Genomic DNA, 14,613 nt, shown 5'->3' with positions numbered 1-14,613 from the left:
AAAGATGATTATATGTTCACACATTATGCTCCCAAACCCTTGAATCTATCTCATGGGCTGCTTGATGTTGGAGACTAATGGGCTTGATGGGCTAAAGAGCTAGGAGCAGCAGTTTACAAGTTGTTGTCCGGGTTCCGGGTATTCCGGATTCGACATGATGGTCTGGGTATATAAATGAACTCATCACAACATCGGTTCAGCTAAAAGCTCGAACGAGCCCGAGCTCGAGCCTGAAATAGAGCTCGTTTAATTATTGAGCCTGAGCACGAGTCTGAAATACAAAACTCGTTTAGGCTCACGAGCCTAAATGAGACCCAAACAAAATTTTGGTTTTTTTATATATTATATTAATAATGATAATAACATCGGTGACCGAGCTCGAGCCAAGCTACGGATCGTTTAAGCGATATTGAATCGAGCTTGAGTCGAGCTTTTAGCGCGTTTAAGGTTGTTCTCAAAATAGCTCGAGCCAAGCTCGAGCTTTGGGTTTTATTCACAAGCAGAGCTCGAGCATAAATAAGTAGGCTTGAACCGAGTCGAGCTCGAGCTTCATAAAAACTCGACGAGCCGAGCTCAAGCCTAGTCAGGGTTGGGCTCGGCCTGACTCGTTTACACCCCTAAAGATCATGATAAAGGTATTAAAAATATTATTTAATTGAACACTTATATGAATGAGTACAAGAGAAGTTGCAACCTCCTAAATTGTGAAATTCACTACACAATTAGACACGGTAATCTTGCATGAAATAGTTGTACCTATAACGGTGAAATTCACTTAAGTTGCAAACTCTTAAATAGCAAAATCGGGTGCAACCACCCAGCGTTGTTTGCCATTTCTATTGGTCCGACGACTCAACTGGACCGGTTATGTACCCGTTTCATGGTCCGATCGGTTGATCCGGTTCTGAAAACCTTGAAAAAACGTCATAAATTTATACGAGCCACTTCACCTCACCTGTTTTAACAAGCATTTGAAACTAGTCCAATTGGCTGTGAGATCTATCATTATAAACAAACCGAAAAACCCGCCCAAAAATCTCTACTTACCCATAAATCTCCATTGCAGCAGACAGGCTCTCCAACATTTTGTGCAACTCCTCCAATTCGCTATGAGATCTATCATTATAAACAAACCGAAAAACCCGACCCTTCAACTCAATCCAACTACACGCGACATCTTTTCTTACGCCGCGATGTGCCAACAACGTTCTAACATTAGCCGCATCATCCCACATACCTCTTGCAGCATAAATGTTCGAACGAAGCACACCAATGCCCGCATTCAAATCGCGAGTACCAACAAGCTTTCGTCCCACCAATTCACCCAACTCAAAATTCTCATGGACCCGACAACAACTCAACAATGTTTCCCATGTATATGACGGAAGCTCAACCGGCAACTGTTTAACCAATTCATACGCTTCGGTTAACATCCCGCTTCTACCGAGAATGTCAATCATGCATGCGTAATGTTCAGCCGTCGGATGTATTTTCCAGTTTTTTTCCATTGATTTGAAGCATTCCCAGCTCTCTTTGACCATACCTGAATGAGCACAGCCGGTTAATAAACCTAGAAACGTTAAATGGTCGGGTCGATATCCGGATTCGGTCATGGAAGAGAATAGTTTTAGCGCGTTTAAAGCCGACCCGTGATACGAATGTGCCGCAATCATCGCGTTCCATAAAACGGTATCCTTTTTTATCGTTGTCTCGAAGATTATTGTAGCATCGTCCATAAAACCGCATTTGGAGTACATCGATATTAATGAACTAACAACCGTCGAATCGTTGACGTACGCGTATTTGATCGCACATGAGTGCATTGCTTTCCCCCAACCATGTACAGCAAGTGACCCGCAAACGGATATTAAACCGGTGAACGTCACTTGATCGGGTTTGATTCTGGTCTGCAGCATTTGGTAGTAAAGATCGAAAGCCTCACCACTCTGAAACCCACAAATCATTATGTTCCAAGTGGTTTGATCTTTAACGGGAATCTTGTTGAAAAAGATTCGAGCATTTAGCATATCGTGTTCCTGAACATACCCTTGAAGAATCGTGTTCCACGACACTATATTGCGCTTTGGCATCTTATTAAAAAGCTCAAGAGCTTGTTCTAAATTCTTGTTTTTAACGTACCCACTCATGATCGAGTTCCACACAACTATATCTCGGTTAGGCATTTCATCAAACAGTTTACGCGCATCTTCGATCTGGTTATTTTTTACATAACCTTGAATCATTACGGTCCACACGATTACATCTTTTGCAGGCATATCATCAAACAACTTCCGGGCCATCACCATCTTCCCAGATTTTGTAAAACAACGTATGACAGTCGTCCACGATGCCACATCACGCTCACGCATCGTACCAAATAATGTCCACAACGATTCGAGATCTCCCATCTCAGCATAACCGACCAACATCGTATTATTAACTAAAACATCATCAAAAGGGCAATCATCAAATAAGTTTCTCGCTTCATCTACACGCCCCTGGCGAAACCACCCTTCAATAACCGTAGCCCACGTTACCGAATTCTTCACAAGAATCTCGTCAAACAAGCTTCTCGCTTCATCCATTCGCCCGTTCGTCACATACCCAGAAAGCATAGCATTCCAACACACCACATTCTTATCAGTCATAGCATCAAACAAAGCTCTGGACTCATCCAATCTCCCACACTTAGCATACCCATCCAACATTGCAGTCCAAGACACAACGTTTCTGTTCGGCATTTCATCAAACACCTTGCGGGCATCAAAAACCATCCCATTTTTAACAAACCCAGATATCATACAGTTCCATGTGACAATATTCTTTACTGGCATTTCATCAAACACATGGAGTGCAGCTTTAATGTCACCATTTCTGAAGCACCTAGTGATTTTTGTGTTACTTTGGAACAAAGAATTGGCATTGGAACACAGAAAACGGAGATGAAAGCGTGCGTTCTTGACATGAATGACTGGAATAATCATATAAAATTATAAATAGATCTTATGTATCGGAAAATTGATCATGGATTCAAGTTGCAACCTATTTGAAGGAAACTATATTACTATTATTATTTGAAGTAAAATTATTTTGGGGGGTTGTTCGTTGTACAGGAACAAATTATGATTATTTGTAAAGTGCTTTTTGGTTTATGATTAGGTTTTAGTATTCTTGAACGGTTAAAAGGGGTGTATTCGTAAGCGAACTACAAAGTCGGGTCCTATTGAATTGGCGTAAAGAAAATCAACAATTGAGATTTGAGACATTGAATAACCATAGCAATGATGATTGTTCTTAATGTCGGCTCTAATTACGACCAATTCGCAATCCGTTTTACACTGGTTACTCAAAAGACGTCACATGTAACGAGGGTCGGTGTGTTGCGGCGCTGCTTTTGGATTATGGAATGAAGTGTACACGGACAGTGTGGACTCGTGAAGCAAAATCCTAAATCTTGAGCCTCGAAACTTTGTTTAAATTGCCAAAAAAACAAGTCTAATATATGAAATAAAAAAAATGGAGGACCTTATTTTGAGTGGCCCTCGACCATAGCCTAGGTTGATAAGCCTAACGGTGGCCCTATTCGTGGGAAGTAAAATCAGCTATATATTTGAGTCAAACTTAATGTGATCCACACACGAATTATAACACGTATTAAAATGTTTGATCCATTATTATTGAGGGAAGAACAACACAAGATAGGAAGAAGCGTACTCAAATTCATCTATATCTCATTCCCTTAGGTAGCGTTCGTTTCATGGAATGGAATGGAATGGAATAGAATTAGGAAGTTTTTCTTTGTAAAATTGATCTTGGTTGGGGGAGGGAGGAATTTGAAATCTCATGAATTTCTTTAATCAATGAAATTTGTGACTATTTCAACATTCCATTCCATTCCTTCATTAGAGTGAAGGATTTCTAAGGAATGTTGAAATAGTCACAAATTTCATTAGAGTGAAGGATTTCAAATTCCTCCCTCCCCCAACCAAGATCAATTTTACAAAGAAAAACTTCCTAATTCCATTCCATTCCATGAAACGAACGCTACCTTATTTTCTTGAATAAGGAGTTTAGCTTCCAAAAGAATGAAGAAGACATTTTGGTTTTGGGTTTTCTAATAATTAAAAATAGATCGTGGCATAAATCGTTAGATTGGGTGAAGTATGTAAGTTTTGGTTTTGTTGTTATGCGCTAGTGTTTTGCTTTGTGTTTGTTTTAATGAAAGTTGCCGGCAGGGATGGACCCACCCTTTGTCTAAGGTGAACGGTCGCACCTCTTGAAAAAAATAGAGTGTATATTTTAGTCAGAAAAATCCAACCGCACCCCTTAAATATGTGATTAAACACATCATCTACACACCCAGCAAATAATTTCTGAGGTTGCCAGTGGTTGCCAGTCAAAAAAGTAGTTTGTTATTCACAAGTAGGGATGAGCATATCGGTATCCGATACCGAACCGATACCGATACCGCCTAATACCGATCTCGAATTTCACCCAAACTAGGTACCGATACCGATACCGAAACATGTCGGTTAGGTATCGGTACGGTACGGTATCGGTATTATACCGTATTTTGAGGGTCGGTATCGGTATAATACCGATACCGTACCGTACCGATACCGAAAACGCCAAAAAGTGGATACCGATCGGGATACCGATCGGGATCGGGATCGGTACGGGATCGGTATGGGATCGGTATTCGGTGGCATATGCTCATCCCTATTCACAAGAACCTCTATCCTATTCAACATTTGTGATTTAGTCCCTATAAATTGAATTAGTGTTACATTAGACCCTATACTATTTATTACATATCATATTCACACAACGAAAACTATTTCCTTTCCTTTTGTCATCTTTTTCTTGTTGTTTGGAAACTATTACTTAATACTTAATGATGGCCGGCCAATGGTACTATGTGCCAGAAAACATTGGTTATATCGAGTTAACAGAGTGACCGAATGAGTAAATAGAAATTTGGATCCTATAATAATCGGCTGAGAGATCTAACACGCATTTGCCGGAATCAATCTAAACTTTCTTCTTGCAATAAGATGCCATCTTGATATAGCTAGATGATGACCAGTAAACAAAACATCACGTGAAACGCTCCTAATGAGTATTTAAAATGTTTTATCTCTAATGGGTCACACGCGTAAAGTAAATCTAAAAACTAAATGGTTATAACAGTTTTTGTATCGCGTGTAAAAAACATTTTATCCCAAAGTTTTAGATTATTATAGGAATAATATAACTTTTGTAGATAACAACCAATGTTAAGAACGAGCAAAAATGTTTTGGGTCAACCCGACCCACCTACCCATATAAGAAAATGCATGTTTTGACTTGTTATACAACTCACCCACTATAAAAGAAAGGTATCTCATTGAATGATGGTTCAAGTAAAGAAATGGAAGAGGTGAAGCTTTTTAGGACATGGTCAAGCCCATATGCTTTGAGAATTGTTTGGGCATTGAAACTCAAAGGCATAGTGTATGAGACCATCTATGAAGATCTTGCCAACAAGAGTTCTTTGTTACTCGAATACAACCCCGTTCACAAGAAAGTCCCGGTGTTATTGCACAACGGAACACCCATATGCGAGTCACTTGTGATTCTCGAGTACATTGATGAGACATGGAACACAACTGCTCGTTTCTTACCCGAGGATCCGCTTGCGAGAGCCACTGCGCGTTTCTGGGCGAAGTTTAATGATGACCGGGTAAATCATCACTTCTCTTGTGCCGTAAACCGCAATTCATATGTTATAACTTACAAGTGTAGTTAGTGTCTTGAGTGTTTACTACAACATTCTTTCAAATGGGATTTGTTTAAAATGGTCAAGTTAATGCAAACTAAAAAGGTTAAAAGAAAAAAATTATAGGAATATTGGATTTTAATAATCATTCGTTGTTGGCCGCCAACAGTCCCAAATTAAAAAATAACCACTGGCAGTCCTAACTATTTACATATTGGCCACCAATGGACCCTGACTAAGACTAAGAGAACCCTAACGCCGTTAGTCTCCGGTCACCGGAAAACCATTTTTGGCAAGAAAAAAGTTTTTAAAGGTCCGATCTAAGGTTACAAAGAGGTTTGGGACGAAAATGTTGAGTTTTCCGGTCAACAAGTTGAGTTTTCCGGCAAAAAAGGAGTTTTCCTGCGACTTCAATAATTGAGGCTTTTACTAGAAAAAGGTTCCTAAAGATCCGTAACAAAGTTACAAAAAGGTTTGGGACGAAAATGTTGAGTATTCTTGCCAAAAATGAGTTTTCCGGCGACCGTGTCAGAACTTGAGAATCAAGGTTTTATTATAACAGTTCAGAATCAAACACAGCAACTGAATGATTCAGTCATCACAGATTAACAACGAATACAAGGGTAAATGATCTCCAACAGGATGATCAATACAATCAATAGACAAAGCCCTAGAGTCACGAATGTACGTGTGAGACTTAGGGAACAACTAGAGAGCAGCGAATGACAGGAGAGAATGAGATGCTCGAATGAATCACCACCAGGGAACCAAAGCCCCCTTTTATCTTGCTAACCCTAAGCGACAACACAGGAGCACAACTGGCAACAACCGAGCACAACTGGCAACAGAAGGAGACAACGGATATAAGCCCAAGCCACAGCCCATGTCGGCAAGCAAAGGATAAAAGCCCAAGACAGCAAGCAGCCCACCATGAATAGCCCAACCTCACAATAAGATAAACAAGAGGTTAAAAGGATAAAATGAAAGGAAACAAACTAAACACAATATGTAGAATGCACATTTATACTGGATAGATATAGGAATTTTAACACCCCCCCTCAGTTTAAATGTGCAAAGGAATTGAACATACCCAGAGACTTACACATTTCAGAATGGGTTTTTGGAAGCAATCCTTTGGTGAATATGTCAGCGAGCTGGTCCTCAGTCTTAACACCTTTGGTTTTGATCAATCCGGATGCAATTTTTTCCCTTAGGAAAAATAAATCAACTTCAAAGTGCTTGGTCCGGTCATGAAAGACAGGATTAGCAGCAATGGACAGCGCTGCAGTGTTGTCACATTTCAGTTCAACCGGAATATCCACAGCAACTTGAAGTTCTCTTAACAGATTCAGAAGCCATAATATTTCACACGTGGCACTGCACATAGACCTGTATTCGGCCTCAGCAGAGGACCGAGAAACAACGCTTTGTTTCTTACTCTTCCAAGACACCAACGACCCCCCAAGAAAAATGCAAAAACCTGTGACAGACCTTCTACTGTCCACACATTTAGCCCAGTCTGAGTCTGCAAAAGCAGCTAACTGGAAAGTGGTGCTTTTTGTAAACAGGATCCCAGCACCAGGGGCATTTTTGAGATATCTTAAAACTTTGAAAGCAATTTGAGTGTGAGCCTCAGTGGGCTTATGCATGAACTGTGATAGGTAATGACCAGAGTAGGCAATATCAGGTCTGGTGTGAGATAAGTAGATGAGTTTTCCAACAAGTTTTTGATATTGTGTTGGATCCACTGGTTTAGAATTGTTTGATGTCAGATGTGTCAAAACATGGTTTTGATCAATGGGACAACTGTGTGGCTTACTGCCACTCATGCCGTACTCATTCAGTAGGTCCATGCAATATTTTCTTTGTGAAAGGCAAATTCCATTGTTAGATTTTATTACTTCTATTCCAAGAAAATATTTTAGCAAACCAAGATCTTTGATCAGGAACTCGTTTTTTAAAAGACTTTTAATTTTATTAATCTCATGCTCACAGTTCCCTGTTAGCACAATGTCATCAACATAAACCAAGAGAACAACAAAGATAGATTTATCGGATTTGATAAACATGGAATGATCGCATTTTGATTGAACAAACCCAATTTTGATTAAGGTTTGGACAAGGCGCTCATTCCACATACGAGGGGCCTGTTTTAACCCATATAGAGATTTGTTCAATTTACACACTTTACCTTTCTGATTAACATTTAAACCATCTGGAAGGGTCATGTAAACATCTTCCCTAAGGTTACCGTAAAGAAAGGCATTGTTAACATCAAGTTGGTATAGAGGCCAGTTGTTTTGGACAGATAGACTAATAACACAACGAACAGTGACCATTTTGACTACAGGGGAGAATGTCTCCTCAAAGTCAATCCCTTCACGTTGATTAAACCCCTTAGCAACAAGCCTAGCCTTAAATCTATCTACTTCGCCTGTTGATTTGTATTTTACCTTAAACACCCACTTACACCCAATAGGTTTAGTACCACTAGGGGAGTCCACAATGTCCCAGGTGTTGTTCTTATAGAGGGCTGACAGTTCATCGTTCATAGCATCAATCCACCTTTTATCTTTAAGGGCTTCTTTATAAGTTTGAGGTTCAACAATTTTATTTATATTTGCAGCAAAACACACATTTTCAGTTGGCAGATTAGAGTAATTAACAACTTTATCATAGCCATATTTGGCATTTCCTACAATAAAGTCATCAAATCTTCTAGGGGCCGAGGCGGACCTAGTGGATCTTCTAATGGTTTGAGTACCCTCAGGAAGGTTTGACTCATCATGAGCACTACTTGACTCAGCCCTCACAGGTTCAGTTGGGACCCCTATAGACTCATTAGGCCCAGACACGTCATGATCGTCTGACGTGTGTTGAGTGTCACTATCAATAGTTGACTCTACTGCATCGCTGTGTTGCTGAGTCATAGTAGGTGAGTCAGTGTTGCCCTTCTCTTCATCATGGGGATTTGTATCACTTGAAGGATCAAGGTTGTCAAAGAAATTTAGTTGATTTAACAGATTTGCATTAATACCATCATTAGTATTATTTTTAAAAGGAAAAACAGTTTCATGAAAACTGACATCTCTGGAAAAAATAAACTTTCTTTGGTCCAAGCTCCAGACCTTATATCCCTTTTTAAAGTTGGAATACCCCATAAAAACACATTTTTCAGCACGTTCTTCAAGTTTATCAGAGACATCTAAAGTAGTGAAGTAACACAGACAACCAAACACTTTCAAGTGATCAAGAGAAGGTTTAAAGCCAAAAAGCACTTCATAAGGAGAACAACCATGAAGCACAGAGGAAGGAAGCCTGTTAATTAAGTATGAAGCAGTAAGCACACATTCAGACCAGTATTTAAGAGGGACCTTAGACTGAAATAATAAAGCTCTTGCAACATTTAACAAGTGTCTGTGTTTTCTTTCAACCACCCCATTTTGTTGTGGGGTGTAAGTGCAAGAAGTTTGATGAATTATTCCCTTAGATTTGACAAAGGATGACATTTGAGAGTTGATGAATTCAGATCCATTATCACTCCGAAAGATCTTGATATTAACCTCAAATTGGGTTTTGATTAAGTTGTAAAAACTTTGTAAGTTCTCAAAAACTTCTGATTTAGATTTCAATAGATATACCCACACCGCTCTAGTGAAGTCATCAACAACAGTGAGAAAGTATTTGTAACCATCTATGCTGGTCACCTTGTATGGGCCCCAAACATCTAAGTGCACCAGATCCCCTATTTTTGTTGACTTGTGATCACTTAGAGGAAATGGTGCCCTATGTTGTTTGGCCTTGTGGCAGATGTCACAAGGATTGGCATCATTTGATTCAGTTTTAATTTGTAAGATTTTAAGCACTTGTTCAGCTGGATGACCCAGCCTTGAGTGCCAGAGCTTTACGCTTTCAGTTTTACTTAAGCAAGAAAAATTAGTGCCTAGATGATTACCACAAAAGTACAAGCCCTCAGCTTGTCTACCAGTCACCAGGGTTTTCTTGGTGAAGGAATCCTGAATGTAACAAGTATTCTCATCAAATATGACCCTAAGCTTGTTATCTTTAGCAAGTTTATACACAGAGATGAGATTCACATAATATTCAGGCACAACAAAAACATCCTTTAGGATCACAGAATCAGACAGTTTAAAACATCCAATTTTAGTAACCTTAGCATCCGTTCCATTAGGGTGTTTAATGGTTATATTATATTCAGTGACATCAACCAGGTTGAACATGTTTTTACTGGTCATGACCATGTGCTGATTTGCCCCAGAGTCTATGATCCAGTTTAGACTCTGGGTAGATGAGTTCACAGAGTTAAAACAGACAAGATGCTTGAAGTTAGAAAAGGAATTAAAGCATTTACCTCCCACATTGGACTTACTAGAATCTTCAGTTTTATTTTCATTCAGCAGCCCTAGCAACTTGGAAAATTGATCAGCAGACAGAGTATTTAAGGAGCTACTACTTTTATCACCCACAGAATTATTCACAGAAGGGCTATTCCCATTACTGACAGAATTATTAGATTTAGACCACTGACTGTTTGGTTTTTGTCTATAGTTAGAAGGATAACCATGAAGTTCAAAACACTTATCAACGGTATGCCCAACCTTATTGCAATGAGTACATTTAAGATTAGGGTTGGGACCTTTGTTAAATTTTTTTCTGTCATTAAAATTGTTTGTCTTAGCAGCAAAACCAACATTAGGAGCCTTAGCCCCACTATTGGATCCTCTATGGGACTCTTCTCTAGAGATAATAGAGAAGGCAGTTTTAATGGTAGGTAGAGGATCTCTAGTCAAGAGATTAGTTCTAACAGGTTGATAGATGTCATCAAGTCCCATTAGAAATTGCATAAGTTTGATTAACTGATTAAACTCATTGAACTTTGATGAAGCATTGCAAGTACAAGAAGGCAACTGAAGCATAGCATCAAATTGTTTCCACATAGTGTTAATTTTGTGATAGTACTCAGAGACACTAGACCCATTTTGACACACAGAGTTGATTTTTTGATATAAGCTAAACACAACAGACCCATCAACTTTATCATATGTGTCCTTTAAATCATCCCAGACTTCTGATGCAAGTTTAGAGTACACTTGACCAACATATAATTCATCAGATACAGAGTTTAAGATCCATGTGAGAACAATAGAATTGCACCTATCCCACTGACTAGCAAGCACATCATTATCTTTAGATTTAACACAGGTACCATCAATGAACCCTAGTTTATTTTTAGCCATTAGAGCAAGTTTCATAGCATTGGACCATACCACATAGTTTTCAGTTCCTTTAAGCTTAATGCTAACTATTGTGAGACCACTAGAGTCACTAGCATGAAGATATAAAGGGTCACTAGCATCCAACTTGCTAATCAAGGTTACAGCAGATTCAGATTTATCACTCATAATGATATGTATACAAAAACAGAACAGAGCAGATAGAGAGTATCAACAAACAGCCAATATAATCAAGGTAGAGGACAAACAGGCAAAAGACAAAGCAACCAAAGAAACAAAACACCGGCGAAACCTGGACAGAGGTCCGATCAGAGGTTCATCACTCAAGGTGCCTCCGCAGACAGTGACCAGGGAGCCACAAATTGACAGACCAAACACAATGCAACAGAGTGAGCCCTCTCTGTGTCCCAATAATCAAGCCGGAAAAACCTAAGTCCGGTATCAAGGATGCCTAGACACAAGACAAATGATGCAACAAAATTAAAAAGGTTAGGGAAGGAACAATCTCACAGTGGGTGCAAACAGCTTCCAGTGGACCAAGGCTTGTAACCTTCACTTAGGGTTACAAGCGTTTGATCAGAAAACCAAGACAGAATCCTGTTGGTTTGCCCAAAAGAGGGACCAACGAGGGTCTTCTTCAAGCAGGAGAGCAGAACCCCCAATAGTTAGGGTTTCAATTTCACACGAGCAGCACCAGTGGTCAGAACCAGAGCCAAGCACAAACCCTAGACTTTTAGGGTTTCGATCACAGCAGCAGAGAGAGAAGGGTAGCACCTTTGAGTCAAGGCCGGCAGACACATAGACTTCCAGGACCTTAACGAGAAGCAGCGGAAGAGCACCAGAGCACCGATTTAACCTCGGGGCTCTGATACCATGTCAGAACTTGAGAATCAAGGTTTTATTATAACAGTTCAGAATCAAACACAGCAACTGAATGATTCAGTCATCACAGATTAACAACGAATACAAGGGTAAATGATCTCCAACAGGATGATCAATACAATCAATAGACAAAGCCCTAGAGTCACGAATGTACGTGTGAGACTTAGGGAACAACTAGAGAGCAGCGAATGACAGGAGAGAATGAGATGCTCGAATGAATCACCACCAGGGAACCAAAGCCCCCTTTTATCTTGCTAACCCTAAGCGACAACACAGGAGCACAACTGGCAACAACCGAGCACAACTGGCAACAGAAGGAGACAACGGATATAAGCCCAAGCCACAGCCCATGTCGGCAAGCAAAGGATAAAAGCCCAAGACAGCAAGCAGCCCACCATGAATAGCCCAACCTCACAATAAGATAAACAAGAGGTTAAAAGGATAAAATGAAAGGAAACAAACTAAACACAATATGTAGAATGCACATTTATACTGGATAGATATAGGAATTTTAACAGACCGGAGACTAACGGTTATTTTTTGAAGTTAGAACTATTGGCGATCAACAACGAATAGTTGAGATTATTAAAATCCAATATTCCTAATTTATATGTTACAATGATATTCATAATGCTTGTAAAAAAACGATCCATAAGGTTCTATGCATCAAAAATAGATTTTGGGTTTGTCCTTATGTCCCCTTTTCACTGACTTTTTAAGGGCCATGTTTGAGATAAAACGCAACTCAAGTTATTTTAAGAAAACTTGTGTTGAAAATGAGCAACTTAAAAGAAAAAAAAAACAGAACGCTAGGACATGTAGCAAAACTTGTGTCAAAAATGCGTAGGAAAATTTGTGTCGAAAGTGTAAAGGTTATTGCAAATGCATAGGAACTTCCAACCAGATTCTTTTGTATTTTTGTCGCAAAGTTTTTCCTACTTCGGATTATCCTACAAAAATCTTTTATTTTTTGTCGCTAATGGGTGTTTCCTACGCATTTGGACCCTCATCTGCGTAGGAGACCTCCGGTTTTCTAGTAGTGATACAAAGTTACGTTGCATAAAGATGCGTTAAGGAAAACTCTTAACACACGATTTTCACCAAATGTAGGTTACGACATCTATATTTCGTGCTTATGTGACCCAAGGCGCGGAGCAAGAAGAAGCAATAGGTCCTGCTTTAGAGAATCTAGACATAGTTGAAAAACAACTAATCGGAAAGAATTTCTTCAGCGGAGAATCGTTTGGTTTCTTAGACCTTGTGTTTGGATGGATTGCCAAATATCTTGGAATCTTTGAAGAAACAGGTGGTATAAAACTCTTAGATGAAGATAGGTTTCCACTTATATTGGCATGGAAGGACAAGTTTTGTGATATCCCAGTGATCAAAGAAAGCTGGCCGGATCAAGAAAAGCTGATCACCAAGTTCCAGCTTATGCGCGAGCATTTCATTTCAACTGCTGCGGGTAGCAGCTAATACGCGAATGGTTTCATGAAGGTTTCTAGGAAAATTTGGATCAATAATATATCATTAGATCATACTTTCAAGTGGTGATGATAGAGGACTTCTATATGTTATTCACTAGTTATAAATTTGTTTTTGGGTGAAACAACAAGACATGTTAGTTTTGTATGTTCAGTTATAAATCACAGAAAAAATTACACTTATAAAGTTAATATGATTTGGATTTTTATGATATGGTTGTTAAAGTACAAAATTTATTGTATATTGTGGCCGGTCTAGTAGGCCCTGGCCCATCCAGATCAGCCCAAAGTGTTTGGACCTATGTTATCAAAAGCGCACTAGGCGCAACATAGCTAGTGCGCCTCGTGGTGACCTAGGCGACAATTTGGGCTTTTTTTGTATAAGCAACGTTCGGGCGCTCGCCTAGAGCTAGGCGCAGGCACAACAAGGCAAGCTTAATCAGAAAAAACGACTTGAAATGGAAAAAAAAGGGTCGGAATTGAAAGATAGAGGGAGTAGATAAATCGAAACCTGCTTTAACAACTTGAAAAATACGTTGAAGCTGGTAAACTTGTGGATTAGCAGCTTACCTTGAAGCTAGAAAAGTTGTAACCCTAATTCTCACGTACTGTAGTGTATGGCGGTTTTCAAAAAAACTGAACCCTAATCACTGTATATTGGGCTGGGCCATCATTATATTTATGTAACAAAACTGGGAACTTATTATAATAAAATAGATGGGTGGCCTAATTGATTATTTTAACTATTTCTCAATTTTATTATTAAAAGTTGTTACAATTACTAAATATATTTTAATAAAACATGGGGGATTGGCCTGTAATAATCTCACCTAGACCTTGTTGGCCAAAAATAATCCCACCTCAGAATATTCCTCCCATCATTCCCACCTTTCACTTATTTTTCCTACAATGGTCCCCCGTTAAAAAAACTTAACGGAGTTAATCTTTTTTCCAAATTACAAACATATTTTTAGGGCTTTTGATCAGAACGATGATACGAGTCCATTGATGTAAAACTTACTTCGAAATGGTGCTCCAAGTGACTTAATTTTGGTTAATTGGAAATTTAAACACCCGAATTGAAGCACCATTTTCATAGTTTGGAGCACCGTTTCGAGGCAAGTTTTACATCAATGGACTCGTATCGTCGTTATAATCAAAAGCCCTAAAAAATCTGTTTGTAATTTGGAAAAAAGCTTAACTCCGTTAAGTTTTTTTAACGGAGGGACCATTG

General features: G+C 39.2%; 2 protein-coding genes across 2 annotated transcripts; one reads left to right on the top strand and one right to left on the bottom strand.

Annotated features, from left to right (window-relative positions):
• Positions 1-687: 687 nt before the first annotated feature.
• Positions 688-3,168, bottom strand: LOC110875887 (pentatricopeptide repeat-containing protein At4g02750). Its single transcript, XM_022124085.2, has one exon. It carries the CDS (start codon positions 2,982-2,984, stop codon positions 1,044-1,046), a length of 1,941 nt encoding a protein of 646 aa, XP_021979777.1. The 5' UTR covers positions 2,985-3,168; the 3' UTR covers positions 688-1,043.
• A 2,242-nt stretch (positions 3,169-5,410) lies between these two features.
• On the top strand, positions 5,411-13,591 carry LOC110875880 (glutathione transferase GST 23). Its single transcript, XM_022124078.2, has 2 exons — positions 5,411-5,722; positions 13,006-13,591. The coding sequence occupies exons 1-2, from the start codon at positions 5,411-5,413 to the stop codon at positions 13,369-13,371; spliced, it is 678 nt and encodes a 225-aa protein (XP_021979770.1). The 3' UTR covers positions 13,372-13,591.
• Positions 13,592-14,613: the final 1,022 nt, after the last annotated feature.

Source organism: Helianthus annuus, chromosome 1 (assembly GCF_002127325.2).
Source record: "Helianthus annuus cultivar XRQ/B chromosome 1, HanXRQr2.0-SUNRISE, whole genome shotgun sequence".
Taxonomy (NCBI): Eukaryota; Viridiplantae; Streptophyta; class Magnoliopsida; order Asterales; family Asteraceae; genus Helianthus; species Helianthus annuus.
Note: the sequence above shows the minus strand (reverse complement) of the source record. Positions and strands in the feature narration are given on the sequence as shown.